The 26,943-nt window shown below is 44.8% G+C and overlaps 1 protein-coding gene across 10 annotated transcripts in view; it reads right to left on the bottom strand.

The window, feature by feature from the left end:
- Window positions 1-26,943, bottom strand: part of EHMT1 (euchromatic histone lysine methyltransferase 1) — a 124,264-nt gene that overhangs the window by 71,512 nt on the left and 25,809 nt on the right. Inside the window, exon 2 of one of the 10 annotated variants that reach the window (XM_075056154.1) lies at window positions 19,781-19,889. The exons of 5 other annotated variants lie outside the window; for them this stretch is intronic. Coding sequence is in view for 2 of the 5 variants with exons in the window: in XM_075056148.1 (XP_074912249.1) it covers window positions 2,589-2,651 (63 nt within the window). In the remaining 3 variants the exon portion in view is untranslated. Of the gene's footprint in view, window positions 1-2,588; window positions 2,805-6,609; window positions 6,629-8,967; window positions 9,444-19,780; window positions 20,200-26,943 lie in introns of those variants that run through there. 4 more of the 10 variants (XM_075056156.1, XM_075056151.1, XM_075056160.1 and 1 more) reach the window with 4 other exon arrangements.

The following is a 26,943-nucleotide window of genomic DNA, read 5'->3' as shown; positions in this document are numbered from 1 at the left end:
TTTTTTTCTTTTTTTAAGGATACTTTCCAAGTAGCTCATACAGTTTGTGAGCTTCACTCCTGCTGCTTTCCTGACTACTGTAAATCCTGGTAGGCAGTGCTGCCTGCTGCCTGTCCTCCTCCTCTGCCTCCCTCCAGGACTAATGCCACCATACAGCAAAGCCAGACATTTCATCCTCCACCCAAGAGACCAAGGAGCTCACACAGGCACAGAGAAGGACGGATCCCACAAGACCAAGGGAAACACAAAGGGGTCTAAGGGTCTCCTCTGCAAAGAGGGGTTGGTGTCAAAACTAAATTCACAGGAGTTAGAAATAACTGGCTGAAAATGGTAGTTAAGGGTTATAAATTCAAGACTCATTTCCAAATCACTGACATTACATGTCAGTGCAGGAACATATGGTCCTCTGAACCTCGCAAGCAGGGAGCGTGCGCGCTGTCAGAGCCCCGAGCCTTTCAGCTGCACCAAAAGCAAGGTAACCCTCCCGCTGCGGCGATTCCTCGACCACTCTCAGCTCCAGGAGCAGGAAGGGGAGAAGGAAAAACTTCAGGGAAAACCAGCAAAAGGACAACAAAGAGGAGCAGCAGGAGTCAAGCCAGCCCTTCCCCAAACCAGCTGGCCAGGAGGGCAAAGTTCCTTAAAACTCCTTGTTCACCTGAATAAAATAGCTCCCTTCCATTGCACAAGATGCACGCAATCCTCTTTCATTAGGAGATGGCACCGCATGGGAGAGGTCAGGGAAGCCAGGGTCCAGCGCGGGCCCCAGGACAACCACCACAGCCCAAGCCCACAACATCATGGGCCTGATCCTGCCCCCTGCACCCCTGTTGCCAGGCCCAGGGTTTGTCTAACGGGCTGATCAGCAGAAAATATGCCCCATGTGTGCTGCAGAGCCCAGCTGTCTCCAAACCTGTTCTTGGGATGAGGGGAAGAGCTCGTGCTGGCCCTTAAAGGTCAGTTAAATATGTGAAGGGGAAAAACCCCAAGGCCTCACTTTGGGGCTCTTAACCCTTGCTGAACAGCAGCGCGAAGTCCAGACCTTGGGTTTCTCTCTTCCCTCCAAAGTAGGTCAGGCTTTTCAGCGTCTCTCTGCAGATGCTTGCAAAGGGCATCAGCCGGCAGGGATGGAGATTAGGGTTTTTTGGCCAGCTGTCACACCGGTGTCATCATGGTCACCATGACACAGGAGCACACGTTGCACACCTCATCGGTTTTTTGGTTGCTTGTTTCCTCAGCCTTCATCAAACTCAAAGCACATTTTTTCCCCTGGATGGGAGCTGATCGGGCAGCACATCAAGGCCTCTGCTCTTCACTGTTAAAAAGGAATCTCGTTTCTCTCCTCGTGACTTCTTCTGATGCCTTTTCCTTTAGCACACATCTTCTAGATGATGAACAATGAGCATATTTATAGTCCAGTGGAGACACGATGGATATTTAGATTAAGTATCACAGATCGTCCTGTAAGCTCCCTAATCTTTTAAATGCCATCTTCATGTCTCACTCCTCGATTGAAAATTCAATATTGTGTCTGCATGGCAGCTTCAGGGGTATCCCTCGAGCATGGCAAGCTCAGGCCAGTGTTTTGCCCCCTGGCAGGGGTGCCTGGACCCCCCATAGCTCTGGGACCTTCGGTGTCTGCTCCAAGTCCCACCGAGGTCTGTGGCAGCCTGTCTGCATATAACACAAATGACAGCAAAAAAACCCCCAAGAGCATGGCAGGGCCAGGGGTCTGAATTTTAGGCAACTTTTAAAATAAGCTGCAGACATGCCTCCTGCCATGAAATCAACCATGGATGTTCTGTTTTAATCAGCCGTTCCCTTGGATTGCAAGCTACTATTTAAAAAAAAAGCAGAAAGAGGGGAGGAAGCCACCCCAAAATAAAAAGGATTGTTTCTTCCTGGTAAAATAATGTTCGCTCTTGCCTCTACCCCAAGAAGTGAGCTGTAGGCTTGCTTGATGCAAGCAGAGGCTGTCAAAGGAGACCTAGTGAGGAGGTGCCATGTGGCCACAGGCCCTCTCCTCCCCTTTGGGAGTTCAGTCTTCAAGCAGCTCGGACACCCCAGTGTTTGCTCTTCTTGCTTACAGGAAGAGAGGGCTCCTGAGAGAATTTTCCAGAAACTTCACACTCTAAAAAATAATTTAAAAAAACCACCAAAAAAACCCACCACCACCAAAAAAAAACCCCAAAGCCCAACGCCAAACAAACCTCCCCACCCCAAAAGACAAATAAAAGACCACCCGGACGCGAGAAAACAAAGCCCGAGCCTCCCCGGAGCAGGCGACATCAGATGCAGAAGTACTTGCAAGCCCATGGCACAGCACAAGGCAACAATCATCACAGCACAGACAGAGCCTGGCCAGCCTCCTCCAGCCAGCTCCCCAGCACGCCCCGCCTGCCCGCCCGCGCACGGGGCAGGAAAATAAATGTATATAGAAACAAATAAATAAATAACCCCCAGCCATGATTCCCCGAACTGTCTTCCTCCTCTCTGAGGCTTCTCCTTCCCCAGCAGGAGACAGCCTGCCTGTGGCCAGGGCCAGCGGGAAGCCGCTCTTTGCGAGGCATGGGAGGTGGACCCTGCGGTACCTGCAGACATCTGTTGTCTTCTTCTGGTGAAGACTCAAAGAGTTGCATATTCCAGATCCTCATGAGCAGTGATTCAGTTTCTGCTCATGTGATAAAAGCTCCCTCTACAGAGTGAGCATGCCCAGAGGAGACCATTTCACTGCTCCCTCCAAGCTGCAGCCATTTCACAGAGAACCTGCCGGCTCCAGGGCGTCCATTGGAGCGCGATTATCCAGGGCATCCCGGGGATGCACCGGTAATGCAGATCATCTGTCAACTTTCTGACAGGGTGCCAGGCCTCAAAACTGATCGCTCGCCTGAGAAAAAAAAAAGCCTTTTAAACCATAGAGCGAGGTGTTCTGTCTCGGTGGCCTTCAAGAGTAGCCCTTGCCCGCAAGAAAAGGAGAGGCAGGAGGGACAGGGAGGGATGCTGCGCAGCTTGGGGATGCTCCCGTGCCGATTTTGTTCTGCTTAATAAAGCGCCCAACCTCTGAGCACTGGGATGAAGGCACACGGGTTAAACTGGTTCAGTGTGCAGTGTCCAACTGCAAGTGCATTCGAGATCCGATCTGCTGAGCTGAAGGGGAGCTATTTTTCACTTTGGGGATTAATAAGACAACCTGACCTGGTACAACCAACCTTAAAAAGGTATCACAAAACACAGTCATTAAGAAGAGGGGGGGGGGAATGGAATGAGGGGGGGAAAACCCTAATGAAGTGGTAGTGCACTACGAGGTGCAGGAGCTCTGAGCTCAGCCTATGTCAAACCATATGATGCAGCTGGCCTAGTCAGCAAGCTAAAAGAAGAAATTTTAGCTTCAAAATAAAAGTAGTTTGTCTCTGTTCCACTTAACAATTAAGCATAAACTCTTGGCAACCTTTGTATCTGCTCAAGCTCCCAGTAAAACTGCCAGAGCAACTCTCAGGAACATCTGTAAGCAGAGATCGGCTGGAAGGGATTCAAGCGCAAGACTGGCATTTATCGGAGGCAGGAGCAGGAGGCTGCTGGAGCTGGGTGTCGTGCTGGAGAACCTCCCACCAGAGTAGGGGGAGGGCGACCAGCAACCCCGGAGAAGAGGCCAGAAGGAAGAGGAAGCTCAGAAATGGACTGTGGCACCACCCGCTTGTTCTTGGCCAAAGAAAAAACAGTTTTCAAAAAAATAAGAGCACAGAAGATAGTTCTTTTAAAGAGCAGAAATTAAAATGAAGACGAGCTGAGTGTAATGTCTTACAGTGGGCTGGGGGTGGCAGGGAGCAGCCTGCACTGCAGGGAGAAAAAAAGCCAATCGAAATCCATAGTGAGATTTTGAAGAGCCCAAGGATTTTGTTTGCCTTACACCTTGTACCAAAAGCAGGCATGCAAATTCAGGCCTTCAGCACAAGCACGAAGCTATCACCTGCTCTGCTCTACCCATCCCCTCCTCTCCTCTGCTGAGCATCCCAGGAACATGTCCTGCCACTGCATTATCACAGCCTGGAAACATCAGCAAGCCACATTTTCTCCAGCCCAAGCAGCTAATTCACCACTGTGTCCTAGCACATTTGCAAAGCAGCAATAGTTAAAGCAGCAGAAGAGCCTGCCACAGATCTGCCTCGACTACAAGGATGTTATTTTTCTCTCCACACTCTGGAGAAGTTTCACTAATAAACAGTTAAAACACACAAGGCTAAATCGAGATGACTGAAATTCATAGAGAAGGAATATTTGAGGTGACAGTACAAAGCAAGGATCTCTCTTTCACCCACTGGGTTTTTGTTTGATGTAAATCTTAAGTTTTAATATACACAAAATGAGATTTTCCTGGCCTTTCTATCAGTTGCTGAGAGGTGTAGAGGTAACTCATTTAAGACAAACTCAAAAATCCCCAAACAAAAGCAACAAAAACTGACTACACAGAAAGAAGTTGTATTATCCACCGCATCAAAAGATTACTGTAGTTCAAACCAAAGATGGCTTTAAAACAGTTGACACGTTGCCCTTCCTTGCAGCATGAAATTACCAAGCTTTCATTAAAAACCCAGAAATAGAAACAAAGATATTAACAAAGGCAGTATCAATTGAACTACCACAGTCAACATCCCCTTTCAGAGATAAAATAATGATGAGGAACCACACCGCAGCCTCAGCCTTCCCGCGCACACAGAAGGGCAGCACTCCCCACTGCATCTCAGCACTAGACTTGTTTTTACTGCTGAAGTTAAATATACACTGACAGCAGAAGCTACCAGAGATGCTTTTCACATCTCACGGCCATCCTTGAAAGCACTAAACACTGTTTAAAAAAAAAAACAACAAAAAAAAGCAAAGCTGATCAGAGTATTGTAGATGGTTCAACAACCACCTCAAGCGAAACGATCGATCGGCATCTTACCAGCATCTCTGCATAGTGTTGCGTTCATGGGGATGCTTGTGCATTGATTAATAAGACCTTAAATTTATGCCATCCAAAAGGAGAGAGAAGCTTCCAGACCACCACGGCATTGCTCAGTCTGGCACCGCTACCTCTGTGCCCAGGCAGGGTCTGGCAGCTGGCAGAGCGGTGCCTTCTGCCCCAGGACCCCCATCTCCCCCATTCTGCAGAGGTCCAGTGCTACACAGGCTCTTTTCTAACCAGCTGGTTAGAGACCCATCTCCAGACTGGCAGAGGAAGCAGTTTTTCTAATGATGTAGGATAAGAACGAGCCTGTGCCCCACAAAGCTTTCCCCTTTATTTAACCCAAGTACTCTCCAGCAATTTCCCCACCAAGCTGGTATGAGACAGCATAGCACCCCTCTTTCAAAACATCTTCTGCCAGGTATAAAACTACAACGTATTTTTATACCAAGGCTCTCTGGCCTCCGTTCCCCGATTCAAGGCTCGAATATCCCTTTCATAAATCTCACATTTGCAGGAGGAAGGGAGCAGCACAACCACCTCCCTTCACAAAGGACACCAGGTTCCTCAGGGCTTTTGCTTAATTACACCATTATGTACGGCATTTTCACAGCTCCCTTGCAGAGGAAGCACAAGTGGGAGGCAAGGGGAGATTTTTCTTTCTATAGGAAGAACAATATTTAGCTCTGCAAAATACAGGGGGTTTTCCTTATTTCCATTAGGCTGCTCTTCTTCCAGACCCTTCAGTTGTTTAAATCTGAAGCTCCTTTTCAGCCTCCTCAGAAGCAATCCCAAAAGCACAATAAGCTGAAGGGACTTGCGATACAAGAGGAGCGTTTCTGCTGGAATCCTGATTTGCTTCTGCACTGCTAAGAACCGCTCCCCAGCTCTGCCGCAAGCTGTTAAAATGCCTCCTTCCCTCCTCACCCATTATGTAGGACATTTCCTAACCAGAATGCCCATTCCCAGGACACACTGTGCTCAGCATCCTCCAAGGGAGCCCAAAGATCCACCTCCATGCTCAGGTAAAAGCCTCGAAGGAGCAGACAGTCATTAATGCACACTTATGGAACCACAGCTTTCTCCAGCTTTCAAAACCTGTTTTTCCCCCCCCAAAGTTTCCAAGCCATCTCCCTCCCTCCCCCTCCTTCCCCAGCAAAGTTGAAAACTGCTTTTAGTTAATAGGAAACATGAAATGTTCCCTGGGACGCTGCATTGAGTACATTACACACACCAAGAAGAAGATTTAAAAGAAAAAAAAAAAGAGAAAAAAGAGGAAAAAAGATGCTGTTGCGACAGATGTTGAGATGTAAGCTCTCTGGGAGATGTTGCTATGTTTTGATAAGAATATGCGTTGAGTATTTCATTTATAGGGCAATCCTAGAACTTTATTTAGAAGCATATTGGCCAGACAGCTGTAATTTAGAACATACTGTATTCCTAACAGTTCCCAATTATAAACTCCTTCAGCTTTAACTTATAGTAACCACAGTTCCTTCTATTTTGGAAATCTAAAAACACGATTTCTCCCTTTCATTCAGCTATCACATATCAAGAGCTTCTACCGTACAAACACAGCTTTGCTCAAGAAGGGTCCTAAATACAGCATCCCTTGCATATCCCATCTCAGTAACAGTAAGCAAGCTCATTGCTTTAACCACACTCACCGTTTGCTCCACAGACAAATGTTTTATTGTTTTATTTGGGGGACGGTAGATGGGGTGGGAATCAGACCCATGTCAGTGCAAAGCCATCCTGCTTATTAGTAGTCTTCTGCCAGCAAAGCCGGCTGTAAAAATGGCTGCTCACATTCAATCTCGCTTCTGCTGCAACACTTCACTGAAACAAACGCTGGAGCTCGGGTGTAGATCCTGCCGATGAGCCTCATGTGTTCAACGTGTCCCTGTTCTTTGACCTCACACCTATTTTTTTTTAAGGATTAGGGCATTCACGTGAAAATAAGCAAGTTCTTCACTGGAGGAGAATCAGTGCTTCATGATGCTTTTATATCTCCCCAAATCATGAACTCGCCTATGAAATATTGCAGTTGATGGCTCTACAAGCAATTCCGCTGACATAAATTTCTGCAAGGAACAGAAGGAGCAGATGAACTCTTTAAAAACAAAGCTCCTGCCTTCATGCAAATACCACTAGTTAAGAAGAGCAGAGAAATAAAGCAAGCATGATGTGTATACAGAATTGGCTCTAAAGAAGCTGCTTTTCAGCAACTGCCATAAGGTGGCAGTGGGTCTTTAAGGCTACCTAACACCTTTCACACAAGCACAATAGGAAATTATCACACGAGTGGTTTTTCCAGCATCTGAAACTGTTTAAGTCAAATTTCCTCATCAAGGGAGCCAGACCATACATGAAAACTTGGTGCTGAGATCACCTCAACGCCAGAGTAGCACAAGCAGAAAAAGCCACCAGCATCAATTCTGAAAAGCCATAAACACAGCCCCCATCTGAGCCAAAGAAAATCAAAACTTTTTCCTTTCAGTTTACAATTACAATGCCGTTTATTTTACATAAATGCTTTTCTTTGTGCATTCATCCAACCATAAACAAGCCAGTGTCCGTTAAAGAGTAAGAGAAGTTCTGCATGGCCAGCAAGCTGGGGCTCCAGCAGACTTTCACGCAGGGACTGTAAAAGCAACACTAGCAAGCAAGCTGGTCACCAACTTAGTGCAGAGCTGACATTATCAAAAAGGCTCAGAAAACGCCGAGGAAGCATTGGGTACGCAAGCAATGCAGAACCAGGCAATAAATACGCAAGTTACTTTAGGTGATGATGTGACTCATCATGCAGATTGACCCAAGTGTGTGAGACCATCACCTGGGACACAGCACTAAAATAAAAATCTATGTTTTGCTCTTTATCAATTGCCCCCTGAACTGTGCTATGAAAAGCAGCCAGAGTTGCCCTTAAGAAAGAGCCAGTCTATCTTACTGAATGTAGGCTAAAGATAGACCATGATCACAGAGATTTCTGTTAATAAAGTTAAACACAATAACTTTGTAATACCAAAGTATTCACAATGCCCTAAGTAGAGCAAACCGCTTGCCTTACCTTTACTTACAGCCAGGCTGAAACAAGCGTAGACACTCAATACCACACCTCCCATAGGAGACAGGATCTGCGAGGGCTGAGGCTCGCGGCCGATATCTCCCCCCCTGCTCCACACAAAGTCAGATCTTCCCTACACCTCACTAATACAAACATCAAGAGCCAATGTAAATGTTTTATTGGCACTTTACCACGCAGCTTGCTTGTACAACAACTGGAGTCAATCGGCTCATGCAGCACATACCTGCTGGTGCTTACACATTCCTTGTAAAAAGCTGGCAACTACAGTCAAAATCCAAGAGCCCAACCTAGCGCAACCCAAGAGAGTCCCCTTCCTTCCCCCAAACCCACTCGCCAACACATTAAACCCCTGCAAGAAGCACAGAAAATCTCTCAGCCAAAGGAATAAACATATCTATATTCCTTCCTCTCCTTGCCAGTTTGGAGGCCCTGATGTGGCAAGGTTTGTTTGCAATCCTTGGAATGTAAAATAAGCCCAAAAAAGGGAGTTTGGGTTTTACATTCTTTCGCCCTCCCACAATCACAGATGGATCTAGATTTAAACTGCGGAGCAGGTCTGCGCCCTGCAAGGCTTCCCATTAATAATAATTAGCGACCGAGCCACGCAGCCCACGACTGAGACGTGATCACATGCCTTCCAATACGAAGGCACAACCCAGCAAGCCCCTGCAGCCCTTGCTGCCAGCCCCTGCCTGCTGTCGCTTTATGTCACCACCCTAACATTAGACAGGTTCGTTCTTTATATAGGTTCGCCAGTCAGTAAAGGTCAGTATTTTAAAACCCCTCCCCGCTGATCCGCAGGAAGCGGTTTGAAGCCATCTCGTGTCAGTGGTTAACTATGCTGCTTTTGAATCAATTCCAACAGTTCTTACTTCATCCGGTCTCCTCGCTCCCCCAGCCCGGGGGCACGGGAAGGAATTGGCCGGATTTGCCCTACCTCCATCCCGTCTGCAGGGAGCTGCTTGGTCCTTCCATATCCTGACTCCAGGCCTATCACTCCTCCAGCCACAAATCCATCTCACTCTATGGGTGCAGCCTCCACCCTGGAGCATGCTCAGTACCGGCTGATCTTCAGCCATTTCAGAGCTTTAATGAAATGTAAGCATAAGGAAGTGTCATTAGCAAAAAAAAAAAAAAAAAAGAAGAAAAAAAAAAGTGCAGGATTAATCCCGATCCGGCCAACCTTCCTGTTTCCATCCTCTATCAAGGAGGTAAAGCTCTTGCTGCAGGGATCGCAGGCGTTTTTAGGCAGCAAGCATCTCGGTTTAGAACAAAAGCAAGGAAAATCCTGTCTCAGGCAAGCCTTGTGCAAAAAGGAGCATTTCCTAGTGACACTCAAACCAGCAGGTTTTTCACACTGGGCCTTCCACAAATTACAATATTTTCATGAAATGCCATTAATATTTTTTTTTCCCCCAACAGGCTTCAACAGAGGCTTTTAGCTCGCAATGCAAATAGTGCTTCCCATCCATCTTAAAGCTAAACCTACCCCAGTCTACCCTCTATCACCTTGAAGATTATTTTAACGCCATTTGCAAGAAAGTTAAAAAGCAGGATGAAAGAGGGGGGAAAAGAGGCTACCGTACAATAAACTTCATGCTATGTTTTCCTAAGGACCTGAATTTTAAGACAGGTTCGTTTTTCACTAGTCAGCCCTGAAATTACTCCATCGTTACCTTGTCTCCTCAATGCAGTAAGACCATTTCAAAGAAGAATAGAGGATTTTTTCAAATTTTTTTGAACCTTTCCAGATTTCCAAACAACCAAATATGCAAAGACACACAATGCTGAAGTCCACCAGGCATTTTCACTGCTGGAGGATGACAGACCTGCACATTGCAAGCAATCTGCACATGGAACTTGACTGTTCCTTAAAAACTTGTATTTCCCTATATATCCTTTGTATATCCTGTACAGAACCCTACCAGCTCACAGAACTACGCCAGAAAGCAAAGATAGTTGTTGCAGAAGTAAAGCTTTGCAGGCCAGGGCAAAAATTGGTTATTTAATCCCAACAAAGTTTTAATGTATACCCTATTCCTCATGTTGGGCCCAAGCCAAAAGAAACTCTGGATGTTCAAATCCGTTAATTGTGTGTGCACTCTGCCGAGCAATGCTCGTTTCCCCTGCACGCATGGCTAATATTTCTGCCATGTATGTACAGTGTCTGCTTCAATGCTGAAGTTTTGATTCTTCAAAGGAAGATTAAAAAAAAAAAAAATCAAGTTGCTTTACACAACACAAGTTGCTTTACACAGCATTTCAGAAAAAAACAGGGTGACAGATTAATGCCAAAACCCAGCTTTTTTCCTGAACCAAACTTCCAAGGTAATGACAAAAATACTAAGAGACTTTCTGTACAATCAATAAACCAAGTTAAAGTCAAGATTTTCATCAGTCCACAGCAAATTCATGTCAGATGCACTACGCAAACAACTCATAATATTGTTCTCTCATCTATTTCCTGAATTCAGCCCAGTCCTCAACATCAAGCTACAGCTTTTTAGCACATCATGTGGGATAGTATTTGCATATGACTTCTGAACACCAGGCAGCCTTTCACGCCAAGTGCTGGCGAGTTGCATTTTACTAAAATATTTTTAGAGCACAGAACATTTGGTAAAGTGACCCAGGATAAACCATAATAATTTGGCACAGAGAGCGCGTGCTTAGCTCCCCTCAGACCTCTATTTCTGCTGAAGGATTTCACCAAAGCCCCGGGACCAGCGCCCTGTGGTAGCCATTTGGCCCCAGGCTGCTCCTTCTCCAGGGACATTCATTAGGGACCTCTGTTTTCAGCACAGGATGCAATTCTCTCTACAGCACATTAGGCAACTCTAAGATACCGCACAGTGCTTTTTAATGAAAGCACAGATTGGTAAACCCTGCCGAAAAATTCTATTCTCATCCTCTCCCCTGCCTTTAAATTGGAGGTAGTTTAAAAATAATATTCAGACCATATAATCCCGAGGCATGTCTGCTGAATCTAGCAGTGTTTGCATCTAGCACAGCTGAAGCATGTCAAGTTTGTTTCCTTGGAAACAAAGACCAATTTGCAAGCATTGCTTGCTTTTTTTTTTTTCTTTTTTTAATGTAACGAAGACATACATACCTGCAGCTCTTGTTGATACAAAGGAATTAAAGCAGATTCACTTACCAACAAGGTCCGTAAGAGAATTATTAATATATTTCACTAATGAACAATTGGCTTGCTGCACTAAGGGAAAACCACAGTTCATCACTATTTAAAAATCTCTTTTTCCCTCAATAGATACACACTCGAGGCATGGCATTTATATTGTCTCCTTGGGGACAGGCAGAAAAAAAAAGCAAAGCCAGAGTCATTTGCTTACCCTAGGCTAGGTATGCTGGTTCCAGAGGAGGAACAATCTAAGAGGGAAATCCTGTATTGCTCCTACCACATAGCTCCAAAAGATACAGTAGTACAGCTCAAAACACACCTGCTTTCAACACAGACTGAAGAGTCAACACAAGCTTAATAAAAAAGAAAGCGATAACATCTTCTAGATATGCTTTGCCAGTTCTAAGCCCAACTTTTTCCCATCGAGGGCATGCATTAGGGCTTAAGTTGGAAGCCAGCCTTTCTATGCAGCCGTAACTCTTCTCCTAGAGCCTGCTCACATCAAAGGTCCTCATGCTGAAGGCAGTAAATCCTACAGTGATGACACGCAATGCTCTCTGTGCGGGCAAGAAAGAGGAGGGAGGGCAAAAAGTGTCAGAGCCAAGTTATCCACAGCCTCATTTGCAAAGGCAGTCAGTACGTCCACCCTCCAGAGCCTTCATCAGGAATTACAAGAGCTCAGCACCTTTCAAAAATCTGTCAGATATGGCATAAAATGGACACACATGAGAACAGCAAATAAAATTACAGCTCCTTAAACATGCCCTACCAGAGGCTGACTCAGCACTGAGTTCATTTCCCGACATGCTTGGGCTGAGGCCAGGTTACAATCTCTACTTGAGAAGACGACTTTCATATCTCAGGGAGCAGAGCCCAAAACTTCTCTTGTTCCCATTAGCATCACCACATTCTAGAGAGCGGCACGAACAGAAGCTGACAGGAGAAAAAAAGACTCCTTCCTCCCCATAAAGGACAAAGCCTCGTGATTCCCTGCCCCTGGAGAATTCCAGAGTCATTGCTAGAGCCAGTGTCCAGCTCTAAAGCTGATGTGAACCCTGGATGCTTCACACTTCTGCAAGTCAGGCCTTGGACTCCAATGCACCAGATACTCCAAAGAGGTTCAGAGCTTGCAAATGCCACTTTACTGACAGAGCCGCCTTGCTGTCCTCTTGAACTGGTAAACTGTAAACAAAAAGCACCAAAAAAACCCCAAACCCTGCAAATGTCCAGCAGAACTGCCAGAGGGTCTCACCCTAGAGCTTGAAAAATTAATCATTTTTCAGTACACTGACTTTTCAAACGTGGCTGAAGAGCATTCAACACAACTAACACAGGTTTCCATTTCTGCTGCAGCCAAGTAATCCTGGAAGCAAATCCCCCAGCCTACACTCTGCAACGGTGTGCACCCTCTACCAAGTATTGTAATTACTAAGTTTTATTCCAACCAATGCCAGAGTCTTAAGGAGTTTTGGAGACTGTTCCAGCCACCATGAATTCTGGGGGAAGAGCAAGGAAAACAATCTAGTTCTTCCTGATCAAAAGTAGAGCATATACCGAAAAAAGCTTCTAAACATCACCATGTAAAAAAGAACCAGAGAGATAACACTGTGATTTGCTTAAATGCACTGCAACAATAAAAATACTTAGGACTTTTTGTAAAGCAATTTATAATAAGAGATGGGAATAGTAGGGAATAGTAACATCTCCATTTTACAGATGAGAAAATCAAGGCTTGGAGAATTAACTGCGAAAAATTTCTGGAGCAGTCCTTCACAAATGTACAGAGCAGAGGAACAAGAGATAGGAGACCTAGATGTGAAGTCATGCTCTATTGCTGATTTACTGAGTCACTTCAGCTGGCCAGGTTGGGGCAGCAAAGAATGTGTTGGGACAGCCCGTTTGGGATGACCAGACTTTGAATCTCAGTGAAGTTTGAGCACTTTAAGCTCCCTTGAAAAAAATCTCATCCTCCGTAATTAAAAAACAACCAGAAAAACCCAAAACCCATCAATGTACATAACAAACATATCAGTATTTTCTCCCTCTGTATAATATTCCCTGTAACTAACATGTTTTTGGAGGGGAGGGGAAATATTTATCCAAAACAGTAAACTTGCAATCACTAAGGAGGTTTTTTATGCCCATTGCTGAGTTTGAAAGCAGGCGGATGCCATGTGGGTGAATCTGTGACACCAGGACACAGTCCAGACTCTTACAACAAGTCAGTTGCATCTGAATCAACCAACAGGAGCAATAAATTCAGGGAAGTTACTTCGAATTTTTTTGTCGGATAACTGGGCTGCAAGTCATACATAGCCCCTGGGGCAAGGGCAATGAGCTCCATTACAGTTTTTTAATGCAGATGCATTAAACACCTGGCAAATGCTTAGGTGAAAATATGGTATCAAAACAAAAGCAAATGTGGAAATAAAGAGAGATTACACCACTTACTAACAAATTTAACTATTGCTTCCCTTCCCTTTCTTTCCCCCCTCCAGCCCAGCAGCCACTTCAGCGTGCTGCTTGCAGGTATCAGAGGAACAAAGAGCCGATGGATGCTGTGAGCCCCAAGTATGTCTAGAGACTTCTGAACACAGATTTCAATCTGGGATGATAGTCATGGGATTTATTTGAATGCCCAAATCATTTAACCGTCTTATTTGCTTGGGTTCCCAGAGATACAATGCTAAAGACTTGCTGTATTATGGAGGACAAATGCGAGGATGGTACTTAGAGCTCAAGTCTAAGACTGATGACCTCATTCTGATGCTCTCCCATACGTAAGCTCTGCAGAAAAAACCCCAACAAATTTCAAATCAAGAGTCACATGCCCATTTTGGGTGGCAAGTTCAGACAGTTTTTCAAACCTGCTGAGAGCCTGTATCTCCTAGAGATGTAGAGACACTACAGCAAGATGCAAATGGTCAGTACACTTGAAAATTAAGCACTGGTTTCACATAAAAAATTAAACCACTATTTCAAAAAAATGACTTCCCTAAAATTCTCCCACCTTTCACCCCGCCCCATGTATAGTATGCATTTAGTTGCCTCACGAGGAGGCATAGAGCTTAATTTTGTTAATATTTTAAACTGAAGGACTCAAAATACAGCAAAACACTAGGAAAAAAAAAACCACCACAAAATGCTGCAATAATGTAACCAGCTCTCAGAGATGTGAACCAGAAAGGAGGGAAAGATGAACCTTGCAGAAGGTCTGCAATTGAGCACAGCAGCCCTTCTCGTTTGCCTGGTCTTCACCACAGTGACCAAGATCTGTTTTGGAGGCAAAGCAAGGGAAGGCAGGAGTCTACTGGGGAGAAGTTTTGCACACTGAAAAAAGACCATTTGCACTATTTTTATTATACAAGGAAGAGGAAAGGGCTTCACCCTTCCAGTGCTCTGTGCAGAGCCCAGACTCTCCCTCCTGGTACTGATCTTCTGAACTCAAATGTGCATCAAAAGCGTCATGGACCTTTGGAAGCTTCTCCTCCGCTCTCATGCAGCCTTACCCCAGAGAAAAGGCAAGGAGAAGTGGTTGGTTCTGGTTCAGTAATACTACCAAAAATAAAAGTGCACAGGCAATACAAAGAAAAAAAAATCCCGAGTATTTTTTTTTGTGCGACAGGAAGCCAAACACTGGCCTTCAGCAGCCGCTTGATCACTCTCGGGCTTCAATTAAACAAACTCAAGGACTGACGAAGTCAGCTTCCTTTCCTCAAGCAGTTTTGTAAGACATTTGCTTGATAGCCGAAAGCTCTGGAGTTTCACATGAAACTTATTAGTGGCTGGATCATCCCTGTCACTGACTTCAAAACCCAGAACCAGAGCATTGCACCAAGACAGCTCATTCCCATTTGCCTTTGATTAATGACTCCTGCACTTGGGGAACTGAATTTCGGCATTGTTTTCACGCACAAGCCAAGAAAAAACAGCCAGCCAGGCAGAATATGGCCCTCCAAGAAAGATTTCCAGGATTCCCTGCTAGTCAGCAGCTGACAATATACAGCCAGACACCATCAGCAGAGGGAGGGTGTTGTGCAGCATTACCACGGCACGTTCGTTAACACCTCGCACAGTCTGCGGGATGATCCTTCCCCAGAGGGGCGAGTCAAGCGAAGAGCTGCTGCATCACCTGGCAAACATCACCTAGCTTTTTTATTGCCTCCTCAGCACATTCTGCTCTCGTGACAGACCGACGTCAATGTGGGAGCTGTGGCTCTGGTCTGGCAAAGCACCTGGGAGCTGCAGCTACAGGGCTTGCTCTCAGCGCCCATCCTCCCTGCATGGGACTGCTTCAAAATAAATGTGCCCTCGGTTAGGCTTAGTGATATATTGGTTCAAAGCAAAAACCCTGAGAGGAAGTAAAATCCTTTGCAATCTTTTGCATGCATACATACCCTGCACCACCCTTCTGCCCATGATATAATTACAGCCCAAACAGTACAGACTCCAAGCAAGGTCCCGAGCCTGCAAGAGAGGGATCTTCCCAGCCAGTCTGGAGCACCATCAGTCTGCAACCTGCCTTGGAGACAGCTGTCCTGTCTTCTCCTTGCCAGATCAGGTGTAAGGTATCAGCAGACACCCAATATAAACACAAATCCTTCTAAGCCTTGACTGTGGGTAGACAATATTCTCATCCTAGCAGGAGGATTGCTCAGTGGTTTTCCTCCCTCCTTTAACAAAGGGGGAGGGAAAGGCCCACTCAGATCATGATAATAATGACATTAGCCCAGATGGTTATAATGGGAACATCCCTTGGGTACTGCCATCAACACAATAATATTTTTGATATTCCCCTTTCCTGACATGCCTCACATGTTGGTGTGAAAACCTGCAAAGGTGGATATTTACAGCTCGATATGCTGTGACATGCCTGGAGCACCAATTTTATTTTTTTCGTAAGTCCTTCTTTAGAAGGAACAGAGTAAAGGATCGGCTGTAAAGCAACCCAAAATGCCTGTCATCTTAAACTGCATTTAACACTCTTCTTCCTCTCCATACTGAAAAAAGCGTTGCAGAAGTTCCTGTAAAGCCCTGCATATCCCACCGCTAATCTAGATATGCCCCATTCCGAAGGAGATTGAATGGATGTCATAAAGTTTGACTTTAAACTATAAAAACTCGAGGCTGCATCCACTGCAGTGCATAAGCAAACAAAAAAAAAGAGAAACATGGTTCATAAGTAACACGAGTACATACAAATTTTCCTGCAACAGCGTAGTTCGTACACACCAGTCTAAATAAATGCCAGTCTTGTGTGTTTATACAGCAAGACTAAATCTGCAGGGAGGGATGCTAGTAAATGGGACCTTCTGTTCAAATCTAAGTGATGGAGGAAAGACACAAAGGTGTATATAAAGTCACTGAGTCCAGTAATTTGAGGGATTCTCATCCATTTATTTTTACCAGGTTCTTATACCTCATTTCTAATCCCTGTAATGCTACCTTGCACTTATCAGTTAACTTCACCTTCAGGAGTCTTATCAATCTGCTTGGGAAGAAAGAAGGCTGCTGCCATCATTTTGTTTTAAAGAGCTACATCCCAATGGATCCAGCTGTGTTGATTTGCACAGCTGCATTACAACAAGCTCCTTATAGAATTAAGGTCAACTCAGCTTGTATCTCATCATAAAAATTCACCAAATATTTTGTCAGGTACATATTATGCACTTCAAGAGGCAAAAGCCAAACTTCTCAGTAAGAAGAAAACTCCACTGAGCTCACGCCTTTCAGACTTGCAATGTCTATCAGTGACACAATTAATTTCTTTCTTGCCACATAGTTGACAATTAAATGGAGGATCTATCTTCACTGCAAAAGCCAATGCATGTCTGTGTTAAAACGGCTACTTGAAGATATGTTACATGAAAATGTATGTTAAAATGTTAAAATTATATTCGCTTGCCTTTGCTAGTAAGGATACATAGGACGAAATTGCAAATTAACTTAAACTAGCTATGGAGGTCAAAAAAACCTTTGTTTTGTCTTCACTGGGCTGCAGTGCTGAAACAGTCAACTGTCCTGATGCAAACATGGCACTTTCGGCATTGTAGACAGCGCGAGACTGTGACACAACCATAAGACAGATGTGGGAAACGTGACTTACATGACTTCTGCATTCATTAGCCAGGTACAGTTGTGCTCAATTTCCTCTCCTTCAACCATTCACGGGCTTTGTGAGAGGACCTTCAGAATCAGAAGGTTTCTCAGCCTGGTACAGCACTGCCTTCTCCAGCCTCTCCTAAACAATGGGAACCAGAGACCCTCTGAGATGCTCCCGGTGAAGAACGGAAGGGTCAGTCCTTCCCATTCATCACTCCATCCATATTCAGGGCTCGAGGGACTTTTTTGTATCACTTAGTCACTGGCATAAAGGACAATTAAAACAAATATACTGCAGCCTACTGCAGAGACAATGATCAGTACTTGCCTCCCAATCCCTCATTTTGTTTGCCATCTTCACCTGTTTCCCATCTTCCTGCCTACATATTCAGGTGCCTTTTCTTTAACCTTGCTTTGGGATCAGAGTTTCCTCTGTTTGCACTTGTTCATGTGCACAGATGCCCAATCCCTCATCTTTCAAAGCTTTTGTTGTCCATGCCATTTTTTCTCTTCCCCTATTTTTAATTCCTGTATTTTCTTTCTCCTCTGTTTCTAATTTATTCTCTCCATCCCACTTCTGTCTTTCTAATCCTTTCTTACTATCCTCTTGGGGCAGGTTTTAAAACAAAGATCCTGCTGCTGCTCACCTCAAGGTGCAGGGAGCAATGAGGCTTAACTGCTTTATTCTGCAGACTATGAAAGTGAGCAAACCCATGTCGAAACAACCAAAATCCATAAAACCCTGCCAAGATCCCTGCTCTAGTCTCAAAACCCACCAAATTCACTCCAAAGATATATATGCACTTCACTGACCCAACGGATACAAAGGTACTGCTGCCGCCAAGAACAGTCTCTGGTATCCTAATATAACCTAAGGATAAATCTAAATACTCTTCCCTATTAACGCCTGACCAATGAAAAGTGCTAATGTGTGTAACTGAACACATATGTGCACACATCCACGTATGTGGAAATAGAAGGAAGAGTTTTCTTGCTTCTCTGTCCTTTATTTAAGATTTTTTCTACAAGTTTGGCCTGCCTTGTCCTGCTGCTCTATTAAATGCACATCAGATCGTGTCTGAAAATTCAGGTTTTAAACAGCTGTCCCTATCCCACTTGTAAGGTGAACTGTATTAGTGCAGCAAAAATATGAACCCAGTCCAACAATGAAGAGTAACATCCCCTTGCAAATAAACCTGGTGAGTGAAACAAGTGGTGGAACTTAAGGCTCCCCTCGCACACCACAGCCCGCTGGGAGCCCTGGCCACCCATCCTGCCACACTGCTGCAGCTTTGCTTGACCACAGTTTTTAGCCAAAGGCTCAGGCAATATCAGATACCCCTTCTGATAAAACACTCATACTTGCAGGTAACCCAGGCTTTACTGCTTCATCAAACGTCCCAAAGTTCATGCTTACTATGAAGAAGTGAGGACCCTGTAGGTGAAGAAGATCTGTGCAAGGCAGCTGGCACTGTCACCTTGGGGAAGGGGGTCTTGACCAGCCCTGCACAGCTAACACACAAATCCGGGGGAAGAGTGTGCCTCTGAGCCTCTCCCATGTATCATAGCCTTGACTCTGCAAGCTCCAAGGCACTTTGGTCCAAGTTAGCAACACATTTTAAGCATAAAAAAACCTGCTTAAATAAATTAAGCACCTGCTTGAAGTTAGTTTGTGCTACGGGGTGCCCACAGCGAAGCTGACAAAGCCAAGAGAGGGACAATGGGATGAGCAATCAAACAAGGAAGCATGATGATCAAGCCATCAGACCTCCTCCTAAGGACCTTGTTCGGGCTTGGACCTTCTACTTGATGCATTTCACAGCCACAAAAACTAGCCAAAAGAAGGGTTGATGCTGATTTCTCTTCTGACTCTGGACTTCTGCCCCCCCTCCCCAGCATGCCCGTTTGCTTTTGCAGAAAACATTTACAGCGATGACCTCCATTCCATTATGCCTTATATTTTCACTTGCTTTCTTTCATCATTAATGATTAACAATCCCCATTTAGCATCATACACTTATTCTTTAAATTAAAATAATAAAGAAAATTGCGCTGAAGCTTAAGTGTTGGGCTTTTTTTTTAAGAATCAAACTATCCCACAGAAAAGTATGCACTTTATACTAAACAGGAAAAGAAAAAAAGAAAAAGTAAAGCATGGCTGAATTTTGAGCCCACCAACCTTCTACGCTGCCCTTTTGGTGTCTGACAACAAAGAGGCATGAATGCTATCAAGTCACACACAGGTACTGGTAACACAATCCTGCTTTGTACCACTTTCCAGCTAGGTGCTCATTTTAATACAACACAAGCTGCTATGCAATTAAAAAGGCCCCAAAACAAAAGGCTGTAGAAAAAACTGCTAATATACCCAACTACCCTCATTTTTAACCTTAAACAATGAACAAGGCACCAATATAGAACTACTTTTGCAATGTGTCAAATTTAAAAAGAAACAGTCCCCCACACCCCATTAAAAACCCGCCCAGCAGTGATATTTTCTACATACTATATATTATGAATGTGTCCCAAGGCACTGTAGACTGCACGCAGCGTTTCATGGCTCCCTTTGCCATCCGCTCCGACATTCGCAACAGCGAAGCCCTTCCTCGGCACAGCTGCATTTAAAGCAGAAAAAAAGGGGGCCTGCCTTACCACGAGGCAATTAACAATTGGGGGAAAAAAAAATAAAATAAAAATAAATAAATACTTGGCAAGACGAAGCGCCTTTGCAATCCATGGCCTTACCTGCCGGGGAGGGAGAGGCGCGGAGGGAGCCCTCCCAGCAGCAGCACCCTCGGCGCGACCCTTTGCAGAGCACAGCTGGCAAGCGCAGAGGCTCCATGCCGCCAGAGCCTCCGGCGCAGGGGATAAACTAGCCAGGAGACAACCCGTTGCTATGTGCCGCTGAGCCATTTTAGAGGCATTTTGTCCGAGGCAATCTTTAGGAAACCCCAATGGAGTGAAGAATCAGCAGTAAAAACCTCTTAAGGAAAGCCTGGCGGGATGCATACCTCTGTTTGGCCGTGCTGGCGTTTTAGATTCCCGTCAAGGATTTTAGAGGCCTACACCGGCACGTCCACGCGCTCCGCACCACGGGAGATGGCGAGGAGCATGCTCAAAGGGAGCAGCATCCTCCCGGCACGCCACAGCTCCATCCCATCGTGGCCCCGCGCTGGAAGGGGAAGCGAGGAGCCAGGATGCTGCGCCGCTCCCGGAGCCTGATGGGGGGAAGGAGGCGAATCGAGGGGAGCAGGGACAGTTTTTAAGCACTCTCGATCATTCCTCGGAATAAAATAAAAAAATTACTCATCGAGCGATTAAAATGTGCAAACATTTTGCTTGGTGTTCCGACTGCCACATTTAATATTTCAAACAACATCCAGGCCAATATTGTTGCTTAATTTAACATAACTGGATCCCAAATGCATTTCTAACAGATTAAACCTCAGAAATATCCACATGTTTTAATGAGGATTTGGCACTGCTCGGAGCCAAACAGATTTTAGCAATATTTTTGGACTACAAATTCTTTCATAAGAAAAGCAAGCCCAGTGGTAATGGATCTGCATTCCCTACATTTCAAGATTTTTTGGATTTAAGTGCAAGTTGAAAAACCTAAATATTTAGTGCCATTATAATTCGAGCAACATCTGGACAATTTTCTTTGCCTCGTAAAAGATTTTAGCCAGCTTTGCAGAGGCTCAGTCCATGTTGCTCAGGCAGAATGGCTCCTTTTACATTTGCAAGCTTCACTCAGATTCTGTAGTTTCTATGCCAACAAGCATTTGTAACTCTTTAAAAAGCACATTTGGAAGTGGGGGGAGATGGAAGATTTGAAATGTGATAACGATTTGTTTGTTTTGTTGTTGTTCCCCCAAATCTAAATCATCCATTCCTCATTTTTTTCTGAGCCCTGGAAACCTCAAAAAGGCCCAATAACCATCATCTCAGCCATGGCAAGTCTTCCACCTGCCTCAAAATGCAGCAGTGACTCAGTAAGAGAAAAGTTTGTTCAGTCAATCTGATGTATAAAAATATATATACACACACATATACTCGCATAAAAAAATATATATATGTATATATTATTCCAGTTCTCTCTCCAGACAAAGAATCAATAGCAAATGTCTATCGGCATCTCTTCAGACAATAGCTCTGTGAGGAAAGCAACAAATCTGCAGGGCTGAGAAATGAGCCCTCCAGATGTACCCCAGCCCAACCCCAACAGGCTAGTGAAACTCTGTGCAGAGTTACACGTCCATCTACTACTGCAGCGTACAGGGCCTGCGCGAGTTTTCAAATCCCAAGGAAAAGTAAACAGAGGCAAGCAGCTACTACTTAACTGTCACTGAAAATCCAGCAGTTTGATTTTTAACCAGATTTTTGGAAGCGACACCTCCCCTTCCTCCCCACCCCCAGTCCCAGACCTCACAGATGGCTCTAATTTTATAGTTAACACTTGTGCTCAGCACTGTGATGTTATAGGTGCATAGAGACAAAGAAACCCACAACCACGAAAAAGCAAAATAAAACATTCAAAGCAAAAAATACTACCAATCTTACAAAAATAAGAGAAGAAGTTTTTTGGTTTTTTTTTACACAGATGCAGCCTACTAGACACATGATCATTGTGAATTCCTCTTCCACCTGAAGTTCACACACAAGGACCTAGCAATGCCCTTGGAGCTACCGTCTCAGGAACACAAGCTCATCACGAAGGTGCCCACCAGAAAAACCAGTCAGCCCAGGCCGCTTCACAGCAAGGACAGCTGAAACAAGTTGTTCCCACCAAAAGGTAGGAGTTGCTCACCAGGAGAAGCTGAACAGGCAGCACAAGCAGGGTAGCACCTACCATCGCCTGCTTCGCATAATTTTCTTGTCCATCAGCTCCTGATGATGAAAGACCAGAACATACAGTGATACTGCTGGCACTAAACATTCACTTACAGGCTCATCGTTAACAATGGAGATCTGTTAGCTCATTCAATCCACCTCCTGTGCATATGTAATATATAACCTGATGTGCTGGGAGGGGAGAGGAAGGAAAGACCGTTGATGCTATGCAATAATCAATCCTAACCACAAGACCAAGAGAAAACACTCTTGAGGACCCGAATATGATAAACTTTTCTTACTTCAGCTAGACAGGGGATACAGACAAAGGAAGACTGGATGACCTTAGCCAAAGCAAAACGTTTAACACCCTGCTATTCTGGCAGGGCACCAGTTCCTTCCTTCCCTGCACAATCATAGATGATGCAGTGCATCAGACAACTAATTTCATAAGCAACCCGGGATTTGTTTTCGCAAGCAAGGACCAGGATGAGATCCAGGAAGGGCAGAAACTCCCTCGGGGAACAGGAGACAAAAGGACAAGATTATCTATATAGTAGTGGCGACTAAAAAAAATTATTAATTTTCAAAAGCAGTATTGTCTCATGGGACTAGTAACAGCCCCCAGCAAACAAACACAGTTACTCCTGCAAAGAACCATCAAAAGATCAGGAGAAATGGCTATGTCTATAAAACTCATTTGAAAAAGGCCTACAGGTCACTGCCTAGCACACAAAATGCCTGGAGCATGAGGAAGGTGCCTTGCAAAATATAGCCATTAACACCCACTTTTCCAGTCTTAGTTGTGCTGTAGGAAGGGGCCATGTCCTCCTCTAGCCCAGCTCCCCTCCTCTGACGTTCCCTGCCAGTATTTCACAACCTTTGCCATTTCAAAAGCCCTTCTGGCAACCACACCAGCAAGCATGGAGCTATTTTACACAAGACTCTGCGTGACTGATAAATTCAGGCTTCTCCCTCCACATCATGCATATGTAGCTTACGCTGCCTACAGATCAGGACCATAACTGCTGTAAATTAGAGTATTTTCACCTACTTCAGTAACTTTATGGGTTTGTACTAGCTGGAAATACAGCTCCATCTGTGATTTAAGAGACTGAGCCTAAAATACTGAAATCAGCGGCAGCTCTCGACAGACAGGAGGTGGCCACCTGAGCATTCTCTGTCTGGGATAACTTCCTCCATGCTACGCGTAACAAACCAAGTGCACCGACAGCAAGAAATAGGAATCCATACCAGCTACAGAATGAACAAAACTGGGCGGTTTTATGCTGCAGCCTACACCTACGCCCCCCTGGGAACTCTGAGACCCCTACTAAGAGTAGGGAGAGTGATTTGAAATCAACCTTTGGCAAAATCAGTCTGTCAAGACTCGGGTTAATGAATTCCCCTGCCAGGTTTATGAACTTTAACAGATAACCAAAGATTGAGGTGAGACCCGAAGAGGATATTCACACACCCGGTTTTATGTTCCCTAAGCTCACTCTAACCAGGGGAGAGTCTCCCTCCCTCCCCTGTGCTAAGGGACATTTGGGCAATGAACCACTATCTCACCTGGGTATGGTAGTCTCCTGCAGTTGGGTACTATTAAGATACCTCCACTGTCCTTCTGCTTGAGATGGCAGCACAAAACTCTGGCTGTAAATGCAACAGATGATCACATGTAGCTCTTTGGCTAATGGAAATACCCAGGGTCCATGGGTCCTTTGTGCCCAGCCTTCTCCCAGTGGGTCCCTTGTGAGATTACTGCAGCAGCCAAGTAAGACAAATCACTGTTAGCTGGACTAAGTGCTATGGAAAGATCATGAAAATGAATTAACTCCTACCCTTCTCTCTTCTGTGATGTATTACACTCTGCTCCTTTGGAGCAATTTCACATATGGGGAGAGGGAAACATACAACAGATATGAGGAATTTATTGCCATGTGGTTTCTTGTGTTGAAACACAGCACTGAAACTGTCCCCAACACCTCTGGTCATGCTCCGAGATGAGGAAAGAGCCAGGGCCACATCCAGGTCTGGTGCCAGCACCTTCTCCCTGAATACAGTGGAGATGAGCTCCACCTCCACTGTCCCTACACCTGGGAGCCCACACCTGGATGTGCAACGCTTATGGGGACATGAATGACTGGGCAACAAACCCGTTTCATTATGCAAGACTCTTGTTTTTAAACACATTGTGCTGCTTCTCTTCGCCCTCCCTCAGCATAATCCCCCACTAGAAGCACGGCCATCCCTAGCTTCAAGTTTTTATGTGTTTCTCAAAGCTTATTGGAATAAAACTGGAAAGCAAAGTGGAGGGCAGATTCACCGCTCCCCTGACACTGGTCTAGATCTGGAGCTGTGTCACTGCTTCCACACCGGCTTCACCACTGTGCCCAGCTAGTCAGGAGCCCTGAATGCGTAGCCTGGTATAAAAAATAAATGTGTTAGGTGATAAAATATGAAACTCCCTTCCTCAACTAACGCACCCACAAAAGCTCTAATTTAGCTCTGAGATTCATCACTGAATATTACATCACTTTTGAGCCTTTTAAGGAAGCATTCCAGCATTTTCCCAAATTAATCAGGTAACTTTTTTTTCAGCCAGACAAAGTTAAAAATAACCAAGAGTTGGGTAGGTGTCAGTGAAAAGCTCTTGTAGGGAAAATCTTGTCCCATCACACCTGTAAGGAAGTAAGTCCTTGCCCATCTGCAGGCACTGAAAAGCAGCAAAGCCACCTTCCCAGCAAACAAAAACAACGAAGCCCAAGGACAATGCTGCCCATTAATGCTGGATAATTTTAGGGCTTCAATTGCAGGCAGTCCATATTGCTAGCAAAATCCTACATAAGACTTGCAGTATCTACCACAGCAGGCTTGACCCCATTTTCATATGCAGAAGCAAAAAAAAAAGCCCTTATAATCCTACAGAACACAGAGCAAATAGCACTCTCTGGGACTACTTGAATACCACCCTATTAAAATACAAACATGTTCCTACAGTAGCTCAATGATTTTAAACATTCACCATCTTTTCATTTCAGGTTTTAAGCACTTTGCCTGGCAACTGTCTGAAGGGCAAATCATTATGGAAATAGGAAGACAATTAATTTTCCTTTATTCTGGAAGAGAGGATTATTGGAATAAATAAAATAATCAGCTTAGACATGAGCACAATTCATAACTTATGAAAAACAGAGGACTTTTTTTCATTTTTCTTTCCAAAGAAAAGATTTTCTTGGACGGAGTTTGCAAGGCAAGTGCAGAAGTTTTGGAGTTAAATAACCTTGGACTGCTAACTCACAAATAACTCCCTATATGCCATCAATAGGAGGAAAGCTGTCATTTCAGACACTCTTAGAACCACTTTTTTTATTTATTTAATATAGCAACTTAGAACACCCCCAAAAAAAGATACAACAGCTACTTCCCAATGTCATTTTGTACAGAGGTAAATCTGAAGCAGCCTCAGGCTAGATGCAGTCCTAATCCCAGTGGGAAAGGTGTCACGGGAGTAAGAGTAGCCATGGCACTGCACACTGACAACAGCAGGTCACTGCTTTTTAGGGTCTCCTCCTCATCCAAGGCTCTGCCCCCAGTAAATCCACATTGAGTCTGTTGAGATTAGTGAATTTATCTGGATTTCAAGCACTCTAGAAGATACTGGAACCAGTTTCAAATCAAGCAAAGGAAGGTTATATGCTAATGCTTGCTGATGAATGCAAAGGAGAAGAGCAACTGTCTAATCAATGCCACTATTTGACGCCAGCCTGTAGCACTAGATGCTCAGCATCATGATTAATATGGTTAAAGGAGTATCCAATACACTGTGACATGCATGTATACCTACATATATGAATTAAATTAAAGGTAAGGCATTTATCTCCCAAACACCTGCGGGAGAAGTGAACAAGAGGAAAAGGGGAGCCTTCCAAGTTCATATTAGCAAGAGATGAAGTTATTATTTACTCAGAAAATTTGGGGATATCTTGGTAAGAACTGTACAGTTATTTCTGAAGGACTCCTCTAATAAGCAGCGTGAGTTATAAAAATAGTATGGAAACTGTGGTTCAAGGTTGCTACAGCCTCGAAAGAGAGATAATTGATGGAGGCACAGATTCCCGGGAACACTAAGGACTGTAAAAGTACTGAGAAATCAAATTGATGATCTGGAAAATAAGATGAGATTAAGAATGATCAGGTTAGTGGGGGCTCCTGAAGGAGCAGAAGCAGGAGAAGGCAGACTTTTAGTTTGCAGTGGATTATTAAGGAGGTTAGGGATGAATAATTTCTACTGTTAGTATCGTGTCCTGGTGAGCCGTGTCCCCAGACAGGCCAGTTATGTAGTGCCCCGCACCCCTCCAGGGAAGGAGCTCACTCGTGCATCAAGGAGCCCACGTGTTTAAGCCAGCTCATAAATCTGAGCCTGGTTCCAGGATCCGGCACTGTCTCCCTCCACTGCTGTGACACCAGAGGGAAATGCATGGCTCAGAGCTGCTCCCTTTGCTTTCTCTAACAGTGGCTCTACAAACTCAAGGTGCCCAGCCACAGCCGTGTTGCAGCAGCTGAAGAAAGCACCACTGGAAAGAGTTCCCGCACATACCAGCACCCCTGCCCTTCCCACAGGGAGCAGCCATTTCTTCTGTTTGCTTCTCTAGCTGCAAATCACTGTGCCAGCAAGTAGGTCACAGACTAGACGGCGCTTGAAGAATCACCCGCAGTTCCTTTCCTCTTTTTTTTTTTTTATTTTTATTTTTTAGGAGCCACCAAGTCACTTCACCACCACCTTCAAAGCCAGCCTCCTCTAGCACAGCCCCTCCATCCATCCCTCCTGGT

Source organism: Buteo buteo, chromosome 23 (genome assembly GCF_964188355.1).
Source record: "Buteo buteo chromosome 23, bButBut1.hap1.1, whole genome shotgun sequence".
NCBI classification, from domain to species: Eukaryota; Metazoa; Chordata; class Aves; order Accipitriformes; family Accipitridae; genus Buteo; species Buteo buteo.
The sequence above is the reverse complement of the archived record's forward strand: the minus strand, read 5'-3'. Positions and strand labels throughout refer to the sequence as shown.